The 25,657-nt window shown below is 37.5% G+C and overlaps 1 protein-coding gene across 13 annotated transcripts in view; it reads left to right on the forward strand.

Moving 5' to 3' along the window:
• The window catches only part of LTBP1 (latent transforming growth factor beta binding protein 1), a 216,663-nt gene that overhangs the window by 107,583 nt on the left and 83,423 nt on the right, over positions 1 to 25,657 (forward strand). For all 13 annotated transcript variants that reach the window (XM_013300211.3, XM_055816603.1, XM_055816605.1 and 10 more), the window contains 4 exons: positions 427 to 651; positions 4,089 to 4,366; positions 16,160 to 16,262; positions 21,946 to 22,017. In XM_013300211.3, coding sequence (XP_013155665.1) covers positions 427 to 651; positions 4,089 to 4,366; positions 16,160 to 16,262; positions 21,946 to 22,017 — 678 coding nt within the window. The remainder of the gene's footprint in view (positions 1 to 426; positions 652 to 4,088; positions 4,367 to 16,159; positions 16,263 to 21,945; positions 22,018 to 25,657) is intronic.

Here is a 25,657-nt window from a genome sequence, read left to right on the forward strand (position 1 = left end):
GATATGGGAGGCTGACTAAATAAGAATACCTGTACGAAAGTGTGAATAAGAGGTGCAGCCAGGCACCATATTAATTCAATGTCTTGCTTAACAGTGTAATGAAATTAAATAGCTGGGTTTTATTAGGAAAGAATGTGCTTGCCGTGTTTGTCCTGGAGAGAAGATGCAAACCAGGCAGAGGTCAAAAGGAGGGTTTGTCATGGAAAGAAGGTGCGGACCAGAGAGAGGTCACAAGGCGGGGAAGCAAAGCGGTTCTACCACAAGGCAATCAAAAGTGCATATCAGATGTATAGCCATTCCTCAGATGTCAGAAGAACAAAGCGCCCCAGCCCTAATTCTTTCCTCCTCAACTTCTGTGTGTTATGTAGTCAGATAATACTAAAGCTAAAATCATTAACAAAATTTTTCTTTCTGCTTTCATTTCAGTTATTTGCCATCTTCCATGCATGAATGGAGGCCAGTGCAGTTCTAGAGATAAATGCCAGTGCCCTCCTAATTACACTGGTAAACTTTGCCAGATTCCTGTGCAGACTGCCAATACTCCAAAACTGTACCATCACCCGCAACAGGTGAACAAGGCTGTAGGATCACAAATTATCCACTCTACTCATACTTTACCACTGACTATGTCTGGACAGCAAGGTGTAAAAGGTAACTTTTTTCTTGATAGATAATTCTTCCTTTGGAAATGATTTTATTAACTAATTGTGGGTATCCAATCAGTGCTAATAGTAATCTGTCTACATGGTTTAAATCTTGACACCACAACTTAAATAGTGAGCTCACCAGAATGACTGGAAAATATTTTGCTCAATGATTGAAATAATAAGAATTAACAGGGCTATTAAAAAGAGTTTATAAGTAAATTTACTTCACTTTGCAGTGGAATTTAATGCAGATTGCAGAGTCAAAGAATAATGCAGGGGCTTCTTCCAGGGCTGTAGTTCTGTTCAAAAAGAGAATGAGTGTGGCTGAACAGAGTCCATAAATCACAGTATACCTAGATAGAAAGTTGCAGGTGACTCCATGGTTACTAATGGAGGGAAGAGACAATGCTTTTCAAGATAATAAAATTTAAATCTAATGTAAAGCTAAAAATACAGTCCATGTCTATTGTTACATTATTTAGTGGAGTTCTAAAAGTTAATTTTGTGGTGAACTTAATGTAAATAGACCATGATATGATTCAGTTAAATAGAACATAGGAAAAAAAAAATGGTAAGGATTTCCTACTGCTAATGCTGTGAAGAAGGCAGAGGATCAGAAACAGGAAAAGTTGTGATGTTAATCAAATTTTACCCCATCAAAGGAAGTTCAGGCAGCTTCAGGTTTATTTCCCCTAACACTTTTTTGTAAAGTGACAAGTTCTGATGACCTTGAAGAGAAGTGTTGAGTTTGTTTTTCTGTGTGTCCTGTGACTCTAGGTAGCAGGTTATCTGGGTGAGATCCTGTCTATATAGAGAGACACCCCTGCGATTCAGTTTCACAATGTATGAATTAATGTGAATTTTGTTTGTATGAATTGTCAGATTGATTTATTTTTTTTTCTCAAGGATAATTTTACAGTTGCTGCCTCTGAATAAAAAGAAAATATATGGGAGAAAGATGTGAGGTTCAGTTGTTGGCTACTAGTTCCTGAACAACTTTGCTAAAAGCGGCCAAACTCTTTACATGTTTGTGATAAATATAATCTAATGTAGTAATTCTGCTTTCAGAGAGGGATCTTCCTGGAAATACAATATTTTATAAATGCTTTTAAGTATCTGCTCTGTCTTTTCAATGGATTTGTTCTCTTGGGGCTGCTACACAGTCCATTGGAGAATAGTTTCCACTGCCATGTTGGAGTATTAGTCCTAAAGCTCCCAAGAACTTTTCTGACACTCTCTCTCTCTCTCAAAAAAAAAAAAAAAAAAAAAAAGGGGGGGTGGGGTGGGGAGGAGAAAAAGATAATTGCCTAAACATTTAGTAGAGCAGCAGTTTATTTCTGTGACTATTTAATTCCTGAACAAATTACTTTAGACAATATGGTGGACTATAAACCAATTTTTTTTAAGACATAGTTGTTTTCCAGATTTTGAGTTGCTGTCTCAAAATACACAATCAATTTCTAATTGCTAAGTAGTCTGACCTCTTGAATATATCTTTTTTTCCTGACCCTCAAGTCCTCTTCAGAACCATGCACAGTCACAATGCTTTTTCTTCTCTTTCCATGTCTAAATGAGGACTTTTGATTGTTGAGAGAAGGGCGTTTCATTTCTTTCAAGGAAAGTATAAAAAAATTCGTACTGAAATAGCTGGCAGAAATAAAAAATAATCAGCACATCTAGGCAGTGATCCAAGACCTGGAGAGGATTGTGGTAATAATACTACATGGGAGGAACTGGCCTAAATTTGATGTTTTCAGCATCTGAACGTCTCTAGGTGGATTGATAGATTAAAGCAGAGCAATTCAGTGATTTCTTTTAAGGGCTGATAGATTTTTTTTTTTTAGACTTATCATCTGGAGAAACTAGTTCATACGTAAAAATATATAATAGTAAGTTGGGGTGTTTTATTCTGTTCACAGCCAGACTATGGTGTCTTCTCTTGCCCTGCAAAACCAGTCTAATAGCCTATGAAGGGCCTTGCTACTTCTTCTTGTAACATTGAACCTTTCTCTTATGAGTTTACCAGTAACAGAACTCATGTACCATAAATTTTGCTTGAAGATTATTTTCTGCTACAGACAAGATCTGAAGAGCCATTAAGGCACTGCAGCTGTATTTTGTTGACTTCCTGCTACCTTATTCCTGATGTTTCTGTCTGCAATATGTTGGAGATTTTCATAAATAAAACAATACAAGGCAGAATCAAAATAAGTTTGTTTCTTTTAAGGAATTCCTGTGTGAGAGTAATTAATGCTGAAAATGTGCCTTGAGAAATGAAAATCATGTGAAAACCCAAAAGCAATTTCTACAATATAATATCATTTTAAAGCAGCTAAAATAGAAGTGTTTCCTGGGAAGTAGAGTTGTGAGGTTTAAATTTGTCAGTAAGAACTGAAAATGCCCAATCAAGTTCTGAAGAACAGTCTGGCCTCCTAAAAGGCAAGGAGACAGTTCAGAAGACTCAACAATCTAGTTTGCGTTATAGAGAAAGTATGTCAAATTATATTTGCTGGTTCTTGATGTTTGGAAGGAGTGTTATATCTAACAGATTGGCTGGCCTTGAGTAGGCTGTGCGGTACTTGCTGATGAGAGAGACCTAGCCAGACACAGTAAATGCTTTTTTATGCAGCTTACAAACTATAAAACTTTCTACACACATCTTCCCCTGCCCCCCACCCACGCCCACCCCACCCCAATAAGTTGAGTTACATGTTTAAAGGGTATTTTGTGTTCCAATGAAAAGAGGCTTGAGGGTCATAAACAGATTTCTGCATATTATGTTGACTGGAGAGTCTCAGTCTGTACACCCAGACTTAAAACTACAACTGTATTTAAAAACGGAAGTATCTGAAAAAATTTCCTCCCTCTATCTGCCAAATCCTGAATTCAAAGTTTAGTTGAAGGGAGTGGTGATTTTAGATAGTTGAGATGCTGGCAGCTCTTGCAGGGGCAAACTTGGGACTTGGCAGGTATATAAAGGTGAAGGGATGAAATCTGAAGCTTTTTCTGTGTTCCAGAGAAAGATGATGGATCTGAAAAAGAAAATAAAGCTTACTATATATCCAAAAATAACCCAGTAGAATTTGAATTCTGGAACTTTGAATAGGATTCTTATTACACAGTATGACCACAAATATTAATGTCACACCAGCCAATTTGGACATCCATGTTTATGTAGCAGTCTTTACAATCCTATAACGTCGTCCTTTCATGTGAGAAGAGTTTCCATTTTCTTGCTTTGTTAATGAGAGTCTATGCGTTCTTTCAGCCTTCCCTCTAAACCCCAAATTTGGGCTTCATTTATATTTCAGTCATTTTAAGGCACTCTGTAAAAATTATAATGTGCAAAATAAAAGTAATGTCTTAGAGGTGCCTAAGATATCTTTTTGGGCATATTTCATTACTAATTTTTCTTATGTGTTTTTCCTTCAATTATTTTAGTGAAGTTCCCTCCTAACATAGTGAATATCCATGTGAAACATCCCCCTGAAGCCTCAGTTCAGATCCATCAAGTTTCAAGAATTGACAGCACTTCAACAGGACAAAAAACAAAAGTACCTCAGCCAGTACATCCACAGGTTTCTTACCAAGGTCTTCCGTATCAGAAGACCCAGAAAGGACATACTACTTACACGAATCAACAATCCATTCCTCATATGTTTCCTGTTTCAGTTAAAACACAGCTTGGGCGCTGCTTCCAGGAGACTATTGGGACACAGGTAAGAAATGTTTGCTAAGGTTTTTGAGACAGGTGGCTTTAAAACAACATTGTAAAAGAATTAAAAAAATTTTCACCGGTTGCCAGGAAAGGACACATTTGACATTCTTTTCCAAAAGAAAATTATTTTGAGAATGTAAAATTTTTACAAAATAACATTTTGCTGAAGCTCCTTCTCCTTCAAGCTAATGTCTTTATTTTCTGCTGACTTGGATCCCTGGCATTCTGATTTCAGTTATTTTAGCCATACCTTCTCCATTTATGAGCTATTTCTCTAAATAAAACCCCATGACTTAAATCCCAGCTCTATATCTCCTAATTGAATAACCAAGGTTACACAGTCATCCACAGCTTGTACTGCCCTTTGGTTTAACAAGTCTTTTTGCCCACGTATCTCAACAGCAAGTGTTTTTCAAGGAGTTGCAGCTGTTTTTGAAATTCCTATTCAACAACTTCATATTTTAAAGTGTTGTAGGCTAATGTTTTGAATCTGTTGAAATGTGACCACTGAATGGAGTAGAAAAATCATGAAAGCCAATTGAGTGTTTGCTAGAGCATTAAAACCTTAGTTCAGTTTAAAATAATGTTCACATCACTTTTTACTTACGACTATTCAAAATTATGTATCTTCTTTCAACTCTTGAAAGCACTTTAAGACACAGTGTTGTCATCTTTGCATATTTGTATATACATGTAAATATAAAGAGAAAGAAAAAAGCATATGTGAGGAGATTGTTAAATAATTACTAAGATCCTGCTATTTGCTTATCGCCTTGCTGAAACTGACCTTTTCAGATTTAATATTTTTTAAGCTGAATATATGCCTCAGGCTGAAATTTTGTTAGAGGCTTCAGAAAAATCACTCACTTGTTTTGCGGGATGATGTTACAGAATGAATATATTGTTTTAGTTAGGCTAAAAACCCCAACTTATGGCTGTTTCATTGAAGGTTTAGATTGTGTGCTTTGAAGTAGAAATTTAAGTTTATTGCAGAGATCACACTGCATTTGGTCCTTCCAGTAACATGCACCCAAAGTTAATCAATTTTCAAGCATCTAAAAATATATCTATTTTCAATATATTCCACAAACATTTGTTAGATGTTGGCAGCAAAATTCTCATAAGATTTCAGCTGCACAGAGTGTGGTCTGCCTTCGCTTCAAGGGGACAGCACCCGTCATCCCTGAAATACAGGACTGGAGCAAAATGTCCTTTACAAGTGCTTCTTCTAGCTGCCAATGAATGCTATAATGCCAAGTGTTGGAACTGACAGCAAGGCAACGCACACGTGCACACACACACACAGACCTCACAGAGTGGCAAGGAGCTTGGAGCGGATCAGTGATGGCAAACAGACAGGAGCAGAAGCAGGATGCAGTCCGAAGCAGGGTGAGGGTAACGTAGGTGGCAGATCCCAAGGAAGTGATAACAGTTACTTTCTGGAACCTCAAACTGAAATCACAGTTCCTTACACTCGGTCATCCTCTGCCAGCCCCTAAGAACTGACTTTTTTTCCTGTAAAATCTTTCTTTTCCTTTCAGTGACTGGCTTCTGCAGAGTATTGTAGTATTCCTACTAGTGACATAATTAGCTCTGGTTTCATTGCTGTGGAAGATCCCCAAACCTGCTCATGCTAGGTCATCACATGAGGGTGTTTAAAAATAATTCATTCTGAAAATGCAGTGGAAGAAGTAAACCTAAATGTCATCATGCCCCAAAAATGTTTCTGGAAGACCATAGTTAAGTTTGCATATGAAACATTAAAGCTTAGTATTCACTAACTGATGAGTGCTTGGTCTGGGATCCACACTGTGAATTTATACTTATGAGCTCTTCGTGCTTCTCAGTTTCAGGAATAGTAAAACCTTGTATTTGTTCTTTACCAAGGATTGAAGCACACATTCAAATGAAAGTTTGTGGATTTTTACATGACAAAATGAAGCAGGGCCTGTGTAAAACAACCATTTCTCTATATTTCCTAAGAATAGGAGATCCATCAAATATGGCATTATAATGTGAAATCATAAAATTCTGGAAATAATTAGATAATTAATAGTTGTTTATTATTTATTTGTATTTCTATTTGCACTCATATATAGGGGAAGACAAAATTAATTCCTCGATCTTAGACTTGGCAGTGAGTGCCACATCTTCTACCTCTTACATCTTATGCTTGATCAGTTTCTTGTCTGTTCTTTCTGCTGCATGCATGAGTGATGTATTTCACATGACATATCCAAAACTTTCAGTGTCCTATGCATGCACCTCACATTACAGTGGTTTTAAAATTAAAGCCTACTCATTGCTCATGGAAGACAGTAACTTGCTCCATTTACAGGGGAAGAAGAGGGAAAACATGCTTGCATTGACCTTATGCCTGCCTTGGAATCCAACCAAATGCTGAGTTCCCAATTTTTCTAACTCTTTTTTCAGTATTCCCCTGGAAAAATGTGACTCTGCAGTGCTCTCAAGAAAGGGCAGTGCCTCCTACTGTAGAATAATGCTTGTTCTCATTTTTTACAAATTTCATTATTCCTTTCAGTGTCGGTCTTGGAGAAGAGGATAAGTAAGGATTTCAGAGGCCTTTTGTTTTTTAACTTAATGTTTCAATTTAGAATATGGAGCTGTAGCCTGGCATTTTGTAGAGCATTCATTTGAGATCTTGCCATAAATATAGATTTAAGTGACTCTTTCACCTTTCCTATTTGAACCTGAAATGTTAAGACATTTTTTTCTGCAGTCAGGCAAAGCGTATTATTTATTTGTATGTTAAATATACCTTGAACTGGGAAAGAGACAAGGTTTTTTGCTCCCTCCCCTTTTTTTTTTTTTTTTAACTCTGAAAGAGATCTATTCCAGAAGAACTTTGTTTTCTGTTTCTTTGATATTTGCTTTGCTAGATATGAGGATTCTCTTTATTTGTTCAGACTAGACGCTAAACTGAACTTTCCCTATTAGTAACAAAGTGTTACAAGTCCTTTCTGGAGTTTTGATATCCATACTTCCTTCCACAATCATCAGTGTTTATACATTTTTTTGCAGGGTGGATTGTATATTTGGCTTCAGAAATGTTTTATTAAATATCCTAGGATCAGAGGTGACTTTACTGTCTATAGAGCAGATTGATGGAGGGATGTGTGTGGCCTCTTGTAGGCAAATCAACCAAGTTAATAAAGACTGCTGAACTTGCTTTTGGTCCATGCTAAAAGCACAGGATAAAAACGGTATCGGAATTTCTGCTGTGTTTTTTTGTGTGTGTAACCTCTACCATTCTATGTTTCTCTCCATCTTTTGTTCTCTCTTTCTTTCTTGAATTTTAGCTGGTCTTCAATTACATGTCCTCTGATTTTAATGCTTTGGGTTTTTTCACAACCTTCTGTGGAGTATTTTTCATCTCCCAACACATTCTTCCTCACCCCACCTTGGTTAAAATCCTTTAATGTATCTCACTGGAAAACAGTAGTCCCACAAAACCAGTAGGATAGTTGCTATACTCAAATCCCAGGACAGCCAGGTTGTATTTGCTGCACTGTATTTCCAACGGAGCGCATACTGTTGAAGTTAGCAACTGGAGCCACCTGAACTGAAGCTTGGAGGACACTATGGTACAGATAGCTGAAGAATCTGGTCATTTTCTCAGGGCTTCAATCATTCCTAATTAACAACATAGAAATTCTTCTAGACCTCCTATTTGCTTAGTTTTCTGTAATATCATAAGTGACTATAACCAAAGGCAACAACCGTGAGAAAAGGATAGTAAAGGATGTGTGAAAAGGTGTCAGTCTACAAGCAGAGAAGGACAGGAGGGGAGAGGGAGGGGCAAGAAGAATGACATTTCCTAGTTTAATTAGAATAGATAAATTAAGATGTATGTTTTCATAAATACATGTACACATACATACATGGGTTGCTTATTTGTGGCTGTTTTCTGAAGCATCCTCAGCATTGGGAGTGGAAAGTGGAAAGAGCAACTAGAAAAGTAGAATGAATGTTTCAATCTTTGAAAAGTAATATAGGAAGCAAATAGTGTTCTGGATGGTTCTCTTTTCTGCTCAAATAAATTCACTTTTCCTGGCTGCTTTTTGATTCTCTGAGTGGAACACTTAGCAATTATTTCTCCTCTGGGAGATGGTAATAATGATTGCTCCAGGATAGCTTACCACAATAAATGATAGCTTACTACGGTATGTTGCATGCAAAAGTTGTGGTTTGTCAAATGTGTTCCTAGTACCAAAAATATTTTTGCAGGTTATATCATAAACTAACAGTTAAGCTGCCGGTGAGAAGTTATCATAAAAATACAGGAAATAAACTTTTACCTAAACTTACACCTTGTTAGATAGAAGATGTTGAGAAGATAGAGACTTGAAGTTGAGAAACAGATACAGTGGAAGCAGTATGGCAAAAATGCCACTCAAGATGGAAAACAGTAAATATCTAGAGAGCACTGTATTTTACTGTGCCTTCAAAAGCTGGAGACTAGACGTGGTGTCCTGCAAGGTCCTTTACAGCCATGCAGTCTTGCGTTGCTGAAATCCAAGGAGCTGGTCATCTTAGACCACTGATTCTCTTAAGTCCTACTTAAAAAGCAAGCAAATAAGGAAGATTCTGTTTCCCTTCTTTAATTTCTCCTCTTCAGCTGCTTTTCATTTTAATTCTAATAAAAATACCTTTATTATGACACAGAATATCTTGTTATTTCCCAAAATACTTCTACAGTGTCAGTGGTGCACCTAGTAAAGATTGTGTTGGTAATCCCAAGTCCTGTTGATTTTGCATATGCTTACTTTGCATGTAAGTAAAGAAAAGAATGCAGATGCATACTATCTAATTCATATAAAGATAATTAAGCACTGTTTCTCCACCACCACCACGCTCCCCCCTCCCCAAGATGGCTTTGAAGTGTCTACTAAGCATATTAATGTGTTTTCTGTGGTCACTGCGTTTCAGTATTTTGGCTAAAAAAGTCTTTTTTCTCAAAATTGATTTGGTCTCTTTTTTTGCTTAACTGTAAAGAGGGAGGCATTTTTTTGCAAAGCAGCAAGAAAGTGGAGACACTGGTATTTCCAAATTTCTCTAAAGCAGTCTCTTTCTGACTAGATTCACAAGTAATGCTGTTCTCTTCAGCAGATTTTTTGAGTATCATTTTTACCAGAGATGACTTCTGGTGATATCAGCATCTATAATTTAAAAACAAAATATGAAAGAGTTATTATTCTAAAGAGACAGAGATATTGAAGTTACTTACCTGGCTGAAAGCAGCAGATGCCAAAATATGCAGAAGAGAAGCTGGTTAAGTTGTCATGTCTGCCTATGCTGGTTCGTTCCGCCTCACTGTTCCTCGGTTGTGCTGGTAGAACTGCTGAGAGGGGCTGGACTGCTGTCAAAATTGGTCGCTGAAAGGATTTAAAAAATACTGTCTTCTGATCCCCCCTTTTTTGTTTGGGGTATTTTAAATTCAGGTCAGTTTCAGGTTGTAGTGTTCAAGGGATATATTCCACTCCTTGCTTGTAAGTTGTTTGCCGAATGATGTTTTGTGCTTACCTTGTGAATTGCTTTGAAAGGTGTTGCAGAAAAGACACATACTTGTTACAGCTCTGTTGAGAAGAATGCCTGAATTAGAGTTGTGGTATTGTGAAGTGAAACATTGTATTAAAATAATACTTTGGAAAATCATATTAAAGAAAAATCAAATATACCACCTATAGCAGACAATAGAAGCATATTTTGATAGGGTTTTGTTAATTAAGCTTAATAACATTAATTGTGAACACTAGTAAAGACTATTGAAGATTATAAGGGCTATCCATTTTTCAGTGTGATCAAAATGCTCACATATGTGTTCAGATGTGTTTTAAATGCTGCTTAGTTCTGATAAATAACAAGTATGTCTGATAAACAGGTGTTAGTTGATCAGCATCTTTAGTGGGATATATTTCTATGGAAACATTTTATTTAATACTGTGTTTCAGTAATATCTTTTACAGGAAACATTTGGTTTGAGTAACACTCTTCTCTCTGCTGTCAGACTTGGTAGAATACAAAATAAGCCAAGTGATAAGTGAGAGCTGGAAGAGGTCAGAAATTGTTGACATTGCATCATGATAAAGATTCTGACTGCAAATCATTAAGCGTTTACTTAAGTTGATTTAGAAAAGGGCATAGACTGATCAGGTACTTAACTTTGAGAATATACATAACATTTTTAGGAAATGGGCTTAGATCACTGAGTTTTTAAAGTAATAAAGACATCAAAGTACTTGAGTTAGAAATCAGAGCAGCAAAATATGTTGATAGCTTGATAGCTATTAATGCATAACTTAATGTATCAATACTACTGTATGCAATATGATCGTAGTGTATGTAGTCTGGAGGTGATGACAGTAGTAATATGACAGTTGAAGTTATTCATTCGACAGTTGAAGTTATTCATTCAACTGTATAAATATCCCTGTTGAACTTTAGATTTAACAAAACATTTCCTATGGAGGTAAATTTCAGGTATTTTCATTTTTTGACAGCTCCATGAAATGAACTTCCCTATTTATATTCTTAGGCAGGAAAAATGATACAAGTAAAATTCTGTGCTTTATACTGGTACTTTTTCTCTTAAAGCACTTCTAAAACCTTTTTTTCTTTAGAATAGTCTTAAAAATACCATCTCATAAAATAAAATAACTGCCTGGAATTCCTTGAAGCTCATGGTTTGGCTTCTGAAGTTCTTAAACAAATAGACTGTCAGAAATCAGTGTGGGTTCATTTCCAGGATTAATGCTTCATTCACAATAGATTCTTTGCAAGATCAATACCCTGAAATATCAGAAGATTAAAGATGTATCGGATACCAAAAACACCAAACATTGTTTTAATTACTCAAATAGAAGAAAGCTGGATAATTTTTGCTTGCCTATGAAGAATGTTCTGCTTAAGCCAAAACAAATTCTTTACCAGTTCTTTTAGAAAGTCTGGAAGTATTTAAGTTTTTCTCCTCTGCTTATGAGACAATGCCTGTTAGTGAGCCAGTGCTACATGGGATAATACTCTACATTTGTAACAACCTGTCATTCAGCTGGTCAGTAAGCTAATTAAGTATGTTTGTTAATTGTTTCAGTAATACGGTTTATTAAGTTTGAGGTTTCTTATTCTCTTTGTCGTGCCTATAGGGGGAAAAAACCCTCAACAATCCAAGGTCTGTGCCTGTTGAATAGTTTACAGAAAGTTAAACAGTGTATCCATTCACTTCTGCTATTGTGGTATGTGAAATGCAGTCGTTTGAGCTGAATCCCAGAGTCATTAGCCTTTAACTCAGGCAAAGCAGCTATCAATTTCAATCATACTTAATCATGTGACACTCTCTTATTTACGCTTGTATTGTGGTTTTAACTAACAGCTTATGACAGGGATTTGTAGATGGGTCACACAGGAGTGGGAGTCCCAGGAAACGTTGTGGTCCCTCAGCCAGAATCCTCTGCGGTTGCCCTGAGACTAATTGCCAGACTGGGCTTTCTCCTGCACTTTACAGGGAGCTGAATAAATTCCTTCTACTCCCTTAGCAGAGGGATTTTGAGGATATAATCCTTCCTTTTCCCTGGCATTGGAAAACGCATGAAACCCTGGTGGCAGTGCACAACTCAAGTACTGTTAGCGCTCCAAGGCTGTGGAGATGGGGCAGAGGCTGGAGTCTGGACAGACAAACAAAGAAGTGATGTGGCTTGGGGTGGCCTTTGTGCACCAGCACAAGGTCAGCCAGAATTTCAGTCTACCAGTGGGAATATTCAGTACTTCCTTCAGTTATATAAAATATTGGCATAGAAGCCCAGGCACGCATTGGGAAAAATATGTGGATTCAAAACAATACTTTCAGTGTCTGTGAGTGCTTTACCCAGGAAGAACTTTGTTTTATAGCAGTACCATGTGTGCCTTATACTGCTGCTACTGCTGACCCTCTTTCAGCACAGTTGAGCTCTTATACCAGTCCTTCATGACTTCTTTGCCTTCTGAACCAGTAAACATTATCTCCAAATTGCAAGCTTGTGACAGAGGTATCATTCATGAAAATCTGTTCTCTTTTTCAGAAGCCCTCTGGAATACAAGCTAGATTAGTTTAAAATATGTGTTGGATGATGGATAGAAAATTGTAAACCCAAGCTTAGGGAATGGCATCATCTTCATGTATAATGCAAGTTGTATGCTTGTGTTTAGCTTCCCTGCTTATTTTAGGTTCATATTTATCTGTTGGAGTTGTGTTGAATGGTGACACAAACTAAAAATAGTTATGGATTCCCCCAAGTGACTTTTCCAGTCACTTGTGACTCAGAGACTGGAACAGACTGTCTGAAGAACTGATGAGTTCTTCTCAGTAGTAGGAAGTGGGTAAGACTTTTGAAGTGGATAGAAATTGCCTAAAAGTTTTTGAGACCTGTAGAAACAGAGCTTCAGTTCATTGATGCTTAGGGTTTGTGAAAGGAAGGAGCATCTTAAGAAACTGTAGCTGGCAAGGAAAAAGTTTGTGCAATGCCATGAGTTTTGGAAGTATCTGAAGTCCTGTTAGATGTACCAGAGAAATCAGGGTTTATTAGCCGTAGAAGAACTCTCTGTTTCTGTTTGGCTTAGGACTTTGCAGAACAGTCATTTTTTCTGATGCATAGATCCAAAATTACACAGATCTTACACCACTAGGAGCCCCATGTGGCAGTTGCTTTTCCTTGCTGTCCAGTTTCTACAATGATCTGGACGTTAACCAAATTATCATTGATTCTTCAAGCTTTAATTCACCACAGAGGCAATGGGAGCAGCAGCTTTAATCATTGCCAGTTTTTACTGACAGGACTACAAACCACAGTTGCCAGATGACTCAGACTTTGGCATCTTTATTTTTGCTCATGGTTTTTATATGGAAATTTGAAAAAGTTATGACCACAGAGATCATGATTTTCAGTAGAGTGCAAATGCTGTAGCACCACACCTAAACTAAAAGTGGGCTTTAATCCATCTTCCTCCTCTTTTTTTTTTTTTAACTTCTCCTTTGTTTTATATGCTTCGTTCATGATGGCATGTTGGCTCTCACATTAGTGAAGTCTTGCCTTGACACACACAAGCTGCTGGGATGTGTCCTTCAGGCTTGTGACCTTGCAGAGGAACACTAGGTGTTAGGTAATGTGCCTTGTTGCCCAGATGCTCCATTTCTGAGATCATAAGGGGAGGTGCAGCACCAGCCTTGATTCCTCCCACTTCTTTTTCGGAGAGAGGAGAGTTGTAAAACTGAGGACCAAGGTGGGGAAAAGGGTTGAGTGCAAATTGGTTTGGTTTAGCTCAATCTCAGTAACAGTCACAGTATACAACTTCAGTAAATGGCTTCTCTGTCTTTGAAGAAGCAGTTCTAGTTCTAGGAAAGGAATTGAGCAGCTGTAATTATAAAGTAAAACTGAGTAGCTGTGATTATTAAAGTAAAATGGTCCTTCCTAGAGCATGCCCACCTGCGATGCGGGTTGAGAAACCAGCATTGTTTAAAAATGTAACATGAATTCTCTAAGGTTTTAGGGCAAGCTACTTGGAGGAGGAGTACTCTGCAGTTGAAAGATTTTTGAGCTTCTGGAAACTGCAGCAAGGTTTCTGTATCATCTATCTAGAGGCAGTTGAAAGAGCTAGTTTGAATTCTTAAAACAGCTGAGTTGCTGCAGCAGAGGGAGTTGGGCAGAATTCCATTTGTACGTCTTGATGGCCTTTGTGAAGTACCAGGCCAAGAGCTGCTTCTGGAAATGAAACTCAGCAGACTCTGACTGATCAGGAATGGTCAATCTCGTACTAAACCTGCCAGTGCCCATGCCACGGGAGTACAAGACGGCCTGAAAGATATGTGTTCACATGGTGTAAGCCTGGGCCTGCATCTGAAAGGTGGGACTTGCTTTGGTACTTCACAGTTTCAACATAGCCCAACATCATCCAGGTGGGGGACTGTTTGTCACCCCTTGGAACAGGAAAATTTGTCACAAGACACTCTGCACATGGTAGTGTGAAAACAGACTCCTAAAGCTGCACAATAACCGAGCAATCTCTTTTAACCTGTTTGGCCACTCTGTTCATTATGCTGTTCATGTGTCACCCTAAAATGAGGCTCACAGCACAAGAGGGGCTACCCCATGTGGGTGTGATGTACAGAGGCACACTGTAGCTTCAGCAAGTTGCCCTGCGCTGAAAGCTCCATTTCATGAGGGAGGCTGGCTTTCACTGGGACAGAGGATGCTCCTGGCTGCTCACACATCCCTTGACAGATGTCTAAGCATCATATGCAGCAAGTGCTGAGGGGCTGCAGGTTGCACATTACAGTTTGATGTTTAAACAGTGAGCTGGTGCTGCTTTTAATTTGATTGGTGCCTGAGGAGTATCTGTGGAAAAGGGAAAGAGAAGATAGCTGGGATGATGCCTTGGCAGCCCTCCCTATGGAAAAAGGGGACCCTTTGATGAGTCAGAGCCCTGACATTGTGGGGTAGCCTGCTATCCTGTTAGTAGTCACATTGTGGAGCTGCACAGAGTAACTGTACTTCAGAAACATTGACTCATGGGTGTCAGTACGATTAAGAGCACACTGGAAAAATTTTGGGAAGGTGGGAGGAAGCTGTCAGTGCCTGTGCATTCTGCATGCTTCCCCACTGCAGTGACTCAGTTACCAGCCAAAGTGAAGGCGACCACAAGGCCACAGCCTGTACCATAAGATGAGCCAGCTATCTTGAGCTGCAAGCTAAGCAGCAGTGATCATTTGGGTCAGAGGTTTATATGCTGTCAGGAAGGAAGTTTAGATTGGGGAAGGTCTGTTCATACCGTACTGAGAATTCACACTTCAGCACCTTTGAATTGTTTGCTGCAGTGCCTATTTATATCAGCATTTGCTTTGAAAGTGTTACTAAGTGCAGCTGTTGTGCACTTCTCTTGCACATTTTGCACTTCCATTTTATACCTAGTTGACTGGTTTAGATTTATTTTTTAATGTCTGCATCTCAAATACATTTAAGCTTTTTTACCATGAAAGATGGAAGAAAAATGCAAAAGTCAAGCCCATAACTAGTACCTTGTAAGCTTCTGGAAATTGTCTTACTAATGAAAAGCACAATAAGTAGATTCTTGATTGTGGGCAGTGGAGAGTATTGACCTCAAATTACTGCAAGGTTAATTTAAATTTTTGCATGGGGAAAGAGACACTTGTTTGGAGTAACAGAGACATCACTAACTTTGGCTTCAGTCATCTTATCTGTATGACCTTCTTCAGTATCTGGGCAGCAGAATCTGTCATTACAATTTGACAGTTTTCGGTCAGTGGTCATAAACATTAAACTTAAGTTGGCAGGAAGTTGAGGCTTTTTAATAGGAAATAACACTGTAGAAATCAGTCATACTTTTTGTCTTTGAGAGTAATTAGAAAAGTATTTGAGATAATTTATACAGCTTTTGAAAAAGTGAACGAGCACATTTTTGAGGAAACATGTAGGGAAAAGGTGCCAATGGAAAGTTACTACCTTGGAAACTACACTCGTTCTTGTGACATACTGTTCTTTTCTCTTTCTTTCTCCTCCCTTTCAAGTTGATGCACAGGAAGATAACAATATCACCTAATTTACTCATGCCTGCATAGAGAGGCATTGCAATACATGGGCACTATTTCAGTTCAGCTGAGAGCTCCAGTGAATCTTCAGTGTCTTAGCAAGAGGTTGACCCAAGACGACTGAAAAAGAACATTGTACTAGAAGTGAGCATCATACAGTATCACTAACTGGAGTATTCTTTGTCTTGACTATTCCAGTGTGGCAAAGCACTTCCTGGCCTTTCCAAGCAAGAAGACTGCTGTGGAACCGTGGGTACTTCCTGGGGTTTTAACAAATGCCAGAAATGTCCCAAGAAGCCATGTAAGTGCTATTTTGTTGTTATTCTCTGGATCAGTTATGGCTTTTTTTTCCCCCTCAAGTAGTATTTTTCCTTTTCAGGGGGCGGGGGAGGAACCTAGTAGAAAGAATAGGCTATGGTTTGATTTGGGATAGGTTGCAGAAACTGGAATTCTCCTGCATGCCAAAAGAGTTACAATATGCAGGCACAAAGTGCAGCCAGCAAAGTTAATGTTGTTGGGTCTTTCCCTTCTTCCTCCTCCTTTAAGTCAGTGATGCACTGTGGCGTTTTCTCAGTGCAGGAAGGATAATGACATTGAATCATCTTGCCTTTTCCAGCTGGATTTATTTTTTGAACAGAAATGTTAAATTATAGAGGCGCCAGTTACTGCTTGGAGAGAATGCAGTGACCTCTTGGGACTGCAGATGAACTTTCAAGTTTGGAGCCAAAGTTTTTCAGGCTCTAAATTGTCAATTACGTTTATGTTTTTTCCTCTATTTTTGAAATATTTTCCTCAACGATTAGGCAATGACAAAGAGTTTCCTCACAGTTTTGTTAGGATTTGACATCATATGAGAAAGAAATTTCAAATTATTTGCATGATAAGTGAGGCTAGTCTCTTAAACCTTTTGTGAATTACATTACTGTTGCAAAGTAATAGTAATACCACCCTGTCATGTCATATTTTCACCACTAAATGAAAGATGAGAAAAGATAATGTAATCTCTGTTTTGTAGGTGGAGAGGACCTGCATTTAATGAGCCAAAAACAGTGTAGGGAGTTGCAGTCATTCTTATGTAGGACTTCAAGGCCACTGTTACTTGTACAGATAGCAATGCTGGGAACATGTTCAGTGTTTGATTTATTACTTTTTAAGTATATTTTTGTCTGCAAGTCTTAATGTGGATATAAATACAATTCCAGCAGAAAACCTGCTGTTACTTCTACTTCTCTGACTCCTCCTTCCACAGGAGAGTCTAATATAAATTTATGCTGGCTCAGTCTGCTCTGCTAGTTTATGAAGCATTTAAATTTTGTGGTTTGGAGTATGTTTATGTTCTGATGTGCTTCCTAAAGAGAGCCTCCTTGGGGTCTTTGAGGGCCATAGTTAATAAAAAACTGGCACCTATATTTTTATTCCTGTAGCACGTAAATACAGTTTCTAACAGAGACATACATTCTGCATTGGTGTATGCATTGTGAAATGTGTCCTGATTTTATAGCTTTCTCCAACAAAGTAGCAATTTGAAAGACTACAACTGAAAGTCTTGTTCATGAGAAGCATGCAGGCATGTGAAATGTTGCTTAGTGGATGTAGGTGCACCATGAGAGGGATCACAAAAGCCTGAAACATGTTTGAACCAAAAACTGGTTGGAACTACTCATACAGATTTTTGGTGCCTGGTTCAAAGGGAAGCCCATTTGCTAGCTCTTTACATCTTAGATAAAACACTGGTCACCTTGGCCTGGAATCTACAATGGACAGTGCGTTGATCAGGCAGCTGCTTAATGCCAACATGCTCAGCATGATGTTAAGGGCATGCAAACAGGAAAACACTGGGACAAACCATATCTGAAATCCTGGTCCCCAGATACTTCCTAGGTACATACAGAGAAGTGCCCAAACTTACCCTGAAATCTCTCCTGAAGTGAAGTCTGCCACCTTTTTTTCAAAGCACTGAGTAAGAATATTTTTTTAAAAAATGCTAATTAGATGAGCACTGTCCTTTTATTATAAAGATTAATGGCTAGCACACTTGCTCAAGATGGGACAATTCAGAGTTCCTTTATCTGCCAGAAGAATTTCTAATCTACATTTTATACCTATGAGGAGATGACCTAACCCATAAAACATAGAAACAATTCTTGGAACAGGTCTGGGCACCTAGTCTTTTTCCCAGTGTACTTAATTATTTATGGTATGAGTCATGCTCACTCCTGCATTCTGGTTCAATCTGGAACTGTTTTTTTGAATGTAACTGTATGATTTCAAGAAGAGACAGAGAATGTTGCCACTTGGAATAATCCTGTCCTTATGATTAAAGCATTCCTGCAAAGTAAGGCTTTGGGTCTCCTAGACATAATGGGATACATTTCTCATCCTTTTAGGTGGGAGCTTTCACTGTAAGTTAGCATTTTAAGAAGGGAGGAGATGATTGTTCTGTTTCTGAAAACTGTCTGCTTTCTCCAGATTAAAATATAGTGTCATCTACCACTACATTGTATCAAGAGTATGATTTGGTTAGGTGTATGCTTCAAGAATATTCACTGAATCTGTTAGGAAGCTTTGGTAGAAGTATATGTATTTTCTTAATCTAGATTTGATTTAGGGATGAGTTAAGCATGATGCTGTTCAATCATGCCATGAATTGCAGCAATTCTGCTTGGGTGTAAATGGTGAACATTCAGATTTCTAAGAACTTAAGGTGATTTGGAGTGTTGCAGGAGTTTAAGTGATCTTAGAGTTTTATAGATGTTCATTTTGAACTTAGGCACACCACTTGAACTTTCAGGTCTGTTTTGCATCTGGGCCTAAGTGTCCTTTGGGCACAGGTGTCATATTAAGCCTCATGTCAGTATCCAAGTGTTATGCTTCCATAGACCAAACAATTTCCAAAGATAAATGTAAATTTATGATAAGATCTAATGAAAGAGTAGAGTGGCTGTGTAAGGATTTGTATTTCATCATGTTGTTGGTTGGTGGGGTTTTTTTTTACAATAATGAGAATTTTCTGGTGGTAAAAAGAGTATGTATTAGACATATGTTTATGAATGTATGTATTTATATATTTTATATTTTTATATATTAATATAGTATATCTATATTTGTATTATATGGTATTGGGTAGAAAAAACTTGGGAGTCAGGCAAATTGTTAGTAAGTTATCAGTTAAGTGATGTCCTTGGTAGTTTCTCAGCAGGCAGAGTTAGTCCCACATTAGTCCCATGTAATTTTGACCTGTTCTGATACTTCACTGAATTGGTATTACACTGCTTATTGTAGACTTTCTGGAAGCAAACAGACTTCCTTTTGCTTTTATGGTTTTACGCTTCATAAACTTTGTTTAAGGTTGACCTCTTTCTGTAAAAATAGGTTATCAGGTTGCATTTAACATGATCTTCTGTGAAACCCACTTCAGCAAACTTCTTAAACATATACTTCAGTCTCATTAGCAGGCACTTTTCTTTGCCCTTTAGTCAACCACTTAATGATGTACGTAAGTTTGCATACATCTTGTTCCCACAGACTTAAGTAGGACTTTGTCCCTTTGTAAAGAGGTACTTGTATGCTTTGGGTGATAGCTACTGCTCAGGCAGGCTTCTGCCTTGTTGCAGTTTCAAGTGTCTTGGCCTGAGACAGCTCCCATGTCTGTAAGTTTACAGGTTGTTCAGTATTACTGAAAAACAAAAGGAATTTTGGAACAGATCTCCACTTTTGAAGGCTTCTGCAGAAGATGACTTTTAAGACAAAGTGCATTTCTGTGTTACATGGGGAATGTTATGACTGTTCAGGCTTCTTGCTAACAGTTAATAATTACAAACAGGTTGTCTAAATGAGTAAAGGGTAAGTAATGTAGGACTTCATCCAGCTCCCACATGGATCACTAGCCATCAGTGAACAAGCTTCTTACTCTACTGTGACCTGCTTGGATTGCTGCTCTTTGTAGAAGGAAGAAAACAGCTGCTAGTAAGCCACTCTTTCCGGCTCGGTGTGGGAGTAGGAAGATGAGGAGGGAGGGAGAGGTTAAAATCTCTGATGTCACTCCACCACTGCACTTGCTAGAGCAGCTGAGTCACCCTGGAAGGGAAAATGTGTTGCTGCACTGGAAAAGGCCTGGCACAGCTCATGGGCTAGTCTCCATCTACAACTGGAAGAGCTCTGTTCTCCTCTGCCAGGCTGTACTGCAGGGTACTACTCCTGCCCACAAAAAGTTGAGACTTTCTTGGTTTTAGTGTGAATTGAATCAGGTCTGTAATGGCAAACACAGATAAGTTAGGACATAATCAGTGCAATTATGAATCTGCCTCTAGCAACATAAGCATTAGGAGTTTCATTGATATTTTTGGGGACCAGGAAGGAATACATTAATGCATTGCACTTTTGAAAATGTCACCTTAAATTTCAACTGGTTTTAAGATTAACATTGTGAAAATATTGGAGCTGCCTTGAAAATAAGTGTGTAGCAGCCACTTTATGGTGAGAGATGAAATTTTCAAATCTTAATTTGTGTTAAGAGTGATTGTAGTCAATGTAAAGGTGGAGAAGTATGTGTTGAAAACTGTAAGAACATTGTTGCTATATTTTCACCTGTACTATTTTTGTGTTTTTAAGCAATTGCTAAGGAGAATCTCATTGTTCTAATTAAACAAATATTTTAAGTAATTCACAGCAATTTGAAATAAAAGTATCTCACTCCATAAACTGCTACTCAAGATCATCACTTAAATTTTTCCAAAGAATAGGAAAAGCTTTAGAGCTAATGAAAATAATTCTTTTTCTTTTTTTTCCCCACCCTTATAGTCAACCAGTTACCAGTTTTAAAATAAGCTGCAGGGTTAAATGTGCAATTCAGGCATTGTATGTGAAGTGAAGCCAAGTAAAAACATTATCTCACTTAGTTGTTCTTTTTTGACAGTTTATATACAGTAAAGATGGAAAGTAATGTGTTTTGATTTGTTGGGGGGGGTTGTTTGGTTGGGGTTTTTTATTGTTTTGTGGCCTGCTGAACATTTAGAACACTTTTAAAGGAAAACAAAAGATCTGGCCAAATGTTAGATAACTCTGTTGTAGCATTCAAATTATGAAAAACTCTCTAGACTCTTAGTAAAGGCACTTGTGTGATCATAGTGCCAAAAGTTTAGTCCTATACATTTAATAAAGTACTGGGATTTGCCAAGAGGTTAGCTTTTAATGCATAACCATACAAAGAAGTTACTGCTCTCATTTATGAAGATATAACAGTTTAAGAATCAATAAACAGTTTTCTGTAGTCTCAAAAGCAACATTAAGTGTAGGAAAGAAACAATAAATAAAAATATAAAACTAGTTAAATGAACACTTTCTATTTTGGCAAAATTGTATTTAGTCTGTGTTTTGCAGTGGTGTTATGCTCCTGACAGTTTACACTGATCAGCCAGCGACAGTCTTCTAAAATTCAGCAGCTTTGTTAGGTAAATTACAAATGTGCCTTTGTCTTCTTTTGTTTTTTTTTAAGTTTATTTGCATCTATTTCCTCTGTATTTCAAACATTTTTTAATTTATTGTGGCAGGAGAAATGGTATCCAACAATTTTGCTTAACATTGAAGATACTTTTACTTTCTAAAGCTGCTTTCAGTTTTAAAACCATTGAGTTTCCATCATGAATCTTGAGCTTTATCTTTTCCCAACATGATATTTGTAGCTGGTTTGGAAAAGTAATTATTTGAATATTTGAGGACAACTAAGATGAAGGATAACATCCTGATTGCAAAGATTTCTTTTTTTGGAAAAAAATGTAAGTTTGAATAACTGAAAAGTCCAGTGGTATACACGTGGAAAGAGGTGAAAGTAAGGTTACCTGTACAACCTTTAGTTTTGATTTCTTGACCTTCCATGCATCATATAATCTTACAATGATTTTTTTAAACAGATAATCAGGTGTCAGACTCTCTTAATAAGCATATAAATCAGCAGTATTTAACTGACATAATTTTTTTTTCTTCAGCATACCATGGATACAGTCCTATGATGGAATGCCCGCAAGGCTACAAGAGGATCAATGCTACGTTTTGTCAAGGTATGACAGTGTCCACAACTGATTGTCTTTATTTTGAGTACCAGTTTTTTGTAACAGATTATTTGATATGTATGACTTGGATGAATTAATCCAATTGATATGTATTTGGGAAAAAAATGTTGAGGCTACTTTTAATGCTTTCCAAATACTGGCATCTCCATAGAATTTTTTTTGCTCTGGGGCAAAAAAGCTTTTAAATCTTTTATGTGTACTCTCATTTTCTTTGATGTATAAAGATGACTTCATAAGGATTCATTTACTTTGGTTGTCAGTAGAAATACACTGTTCTGGCAGTTCTTTTGCTAAGCATTGAACTTGCAGACTTGCTCATTTAAGTCAGATGAAATTAGCAATATAGAATAAACGGGGGGGGGGGGGGGCGGGGCGGTGGTTAATAGATTTATGGATTCCCATCTATAATCATGAAAGTATGGAGTAATTGGAGAACAATTATTTTGGACTGAAAAGGTTAGACACAACAGTACTGAGAAAAGCCACGTAATGTTACTGGCAATTGGAAATTAAAAACTGTGCATACCTGGCTGCCGTAATGTGGTGACCCATGTACTTCAAGAATGTGTATAGTGCAGGTGAGGAGATATGGAGTTAGATGCTGCATAAGTTCTGTTACTCCAGGATTACGCCCTGTATCTCCTGGCTGTAAGCACAGAAGTTACCCAAACATGAAGGGTTGTGGGATCCGCAGAGATCCGTACCTGGCAGGCTAGTCAGTTTGTTGTACTAGGTTTTGATAGTTTTTTTTCCCCCTGACACATTTTTGTATTCCATAACTAATACTGCGAGAAATATCAGGCTTGAAATAGTTTGTTTTACTATTGCCATCATTATCCCAGAAGAGAGCCATAGACTCTATATATAACTTGTGGTTGATACATGGAAATTTGTAACCTGGAGTTTAATCAGACAATAGGAGTCGGATTATCCTGCCAGGAAGTAGACTGTTGATGAATTGTGCATGGGGACAAGCTCATAACTTTCTGGAGACAACACAGAGTGGTGACCACTGCAGGTTCCCCTTATTGCCTTATCAGGGCTGGGATGGCTCCTCTGTAATTTACTCACCAACACACTCCAAAAAGGAGGTGCAAATAAGGAGGAAACTGGGAGAAGGAATACCCATGAAACAAAGCCAGGATGAAGTTTAGTCCTATTGATGTGACAAGAATACCATTTTCTTTCAGAGGGTCAGGATTTTGACCTTGGAAAAGTTATCAGGAAAGCTAGCTTTGTATGTGAAGGCTGTTGGCAGGGTGGATTTCAGTCCTGAAATTGTCACTAGCATGTTTTTCTCAATGGGTCAGGCATATCTGAAGCAGACATGCTTTTCTAGAAGAGAAGAGGGCAGGGCTAATATGGAGCAAAGCAACATCAACAGCCGTGAAGAGAAAATTGTTCAGCTGCTGGCAGGGGAGTATTTGTATTCTTGTAATAAACCTTACAATTAAATTGGAAAACAGTGGCACAGCCTGTCCATATGCAAGTATACATTTTAATTAGATTATTCTTTGCTGAAAGGGTGTGCATGCTGTGTCCGTGCTCAGAAAGGGCCAGCGTTGCCAGACCAAATAGTAATGGGGATATATTTCTGAATCCCTGCCTGCAGCTAAAGGAGACTGCTGTTTTCACCTAGATACCCACCAACTTTCAGTGCCATTGAAAACTCAGGCCTAAAAGCCTAATTAACCTTTTGCTCTACATTGTTTTTGCAGTCAAAAATCTCTTTAGTTTAGGAAGCCTATGTAGTATTAGTGTGATTAATAACCAGATCCTGATTTTTTTTCCTTTCAAGTGAGTGAACTAATGTAATGAAACATTCTTCTCTCTAATGTGTTATGTAGGGCAACAAAGAACCATCTGTGGGTATGCTAATTTGAACAGTTTAGTGTAATTGCTATCAAGAAAGCTTTTTCCCCCCTCAGTAATTATCTTTTCAGTGAGGTGATTTATTACATCTACACACATGGATGCCCTAAGGCTGTCGTTAAAGCCAAAATACAGCTTATCAGAGTTACAACTTCTTTGTCAGAATCTGCATGCGATGCTAATTCCTGGTTCCCTGTTTAGAATTATACTTACTGATTCCTTCTTCTACTAATAGTTTTCTTGGAAAACTGAAATAGAATGAAAAAAACAGCTGGTGAAAAGCTTGGATTCATTTTTCAGGAAACTAACATACTGCCAATAGAGCACTTTAAAAATCTTATCTTGAAGAACTGGAAAGATACCTGAACACTTGTTGGTTTTCAATGCAAAGTAAAAAGTTAGGCATGGAAGTTCTTCAAAAGTCCCTGTATGCTTAAAAATTAAATATATATGAGCTTGCAGAAACTAGTACTTTTATGTCGATGGATCATATTCTGTAATCATGTGCTCTGGGGACTTCAAGCTCTTTTCCCTTGGCTTCACTATGATTTAAGGTAAGTTTTGAAAGTATATTCTGCACTCCTACATTTGTCCCTAAAATATAGTAATAACATTGTTTTCTCTGCAAGTTGTATATACTTTTTATTACTTTTAGCTTCATTACTTTTAAGTAATAAAAGAGCTTTGCTTCATAAGAAATGCTGTTTAATGTTACTTAGCTACTAAGTTAACAACCTTCTTTCAAAGAAGTTCTTTTATGATGATCATGCTGAGAAATGAATATATCTCCAGAAACTGGGCTGGGTTGCTATTTGGACATTGATTATGTGTTTGAAAAGTGTGGCTCTGCAAACTCGTGTTCCAGTAAATTCCACACAGAAGTACAAAACAAGTTGGATTGATTTCTCCTGCTGCTACTCTGTAAGCTCACAAAAATCAGTGGGTCATTTCTTAGAATGAGCAACTGTTTTTTTCTGTAATTTAAAAAAAAACATATTGCAGTAGTTTCGTTAGCAACCAAACCTTTTTGTTTGTTTCACCCCTTGTTCTCACTAATCAGATTATTGTTGAAACAATCAACTATAATGGAGGCAGTAACATCTGGATATTTTTCTTAGAACTGAGGATATTAATAGCTGTTAACAATATAGATATAGCAGAAACAGTTGGAACAGTATTTTCAGTGGTGTTGGTAGGTGCAGTTGTAACTGATTTTCATAAAGAGAATAAAAAATGGTGCCTGCATATTAAGCCAATTTGGAGAACATACAGTCAGATGGCATTCCTAGTGAAGCCTAGCATATACCTACCAGAATGAGTCAAATTTTCATAAATGAGACATAAATTATATATTCCAATCTTAATTTGCGACATGAGATATTGTGCATATTAAAGCACTTCCTGCATGAAAACATCTGTCAAAGCAGATATTACTAAATAACATTTAATGACTGACCACTAGGTCATTTCTAATTAAGAAGTTGCTTTGGCAAATTCTGATTAGTATATAATTGATCTAGAAAGGTTGCTTTACATAAATGTAGCGAAGTGTATTAAGTACGTGCAGTTCTTATTGGAAGGGAAGTTACTAACTTTGCCTCAAAAAGAGATAAATATTTTCTATTCATTTTTATTACTTAGTCATTTAAACAAAGTCAGTCAGTGTTTGAAAAGCATAGAAATTTGATTTCAGAGCTAAGTGCAGAAGTCCCCCTTCAGAAATTTAACTTTCCGTGGTGCTTAGGCCTGGAATCAG

Source organism: Falco peregrinus, chromosome 11 (assembly GCF_023634155.1).
Source record: "Falco peregrinus isolate bFalPer1 chromosome 11, bFalPer1.pri, whole genome shotgun sequence".
In the NCBI taxonomy this organism is placed as follows: domain Eukaryota; kingdom Metazoa; phylum Chordata; class Aves; order Falconiformes; family Falconidae; genus Falco; species Falco peregrinus.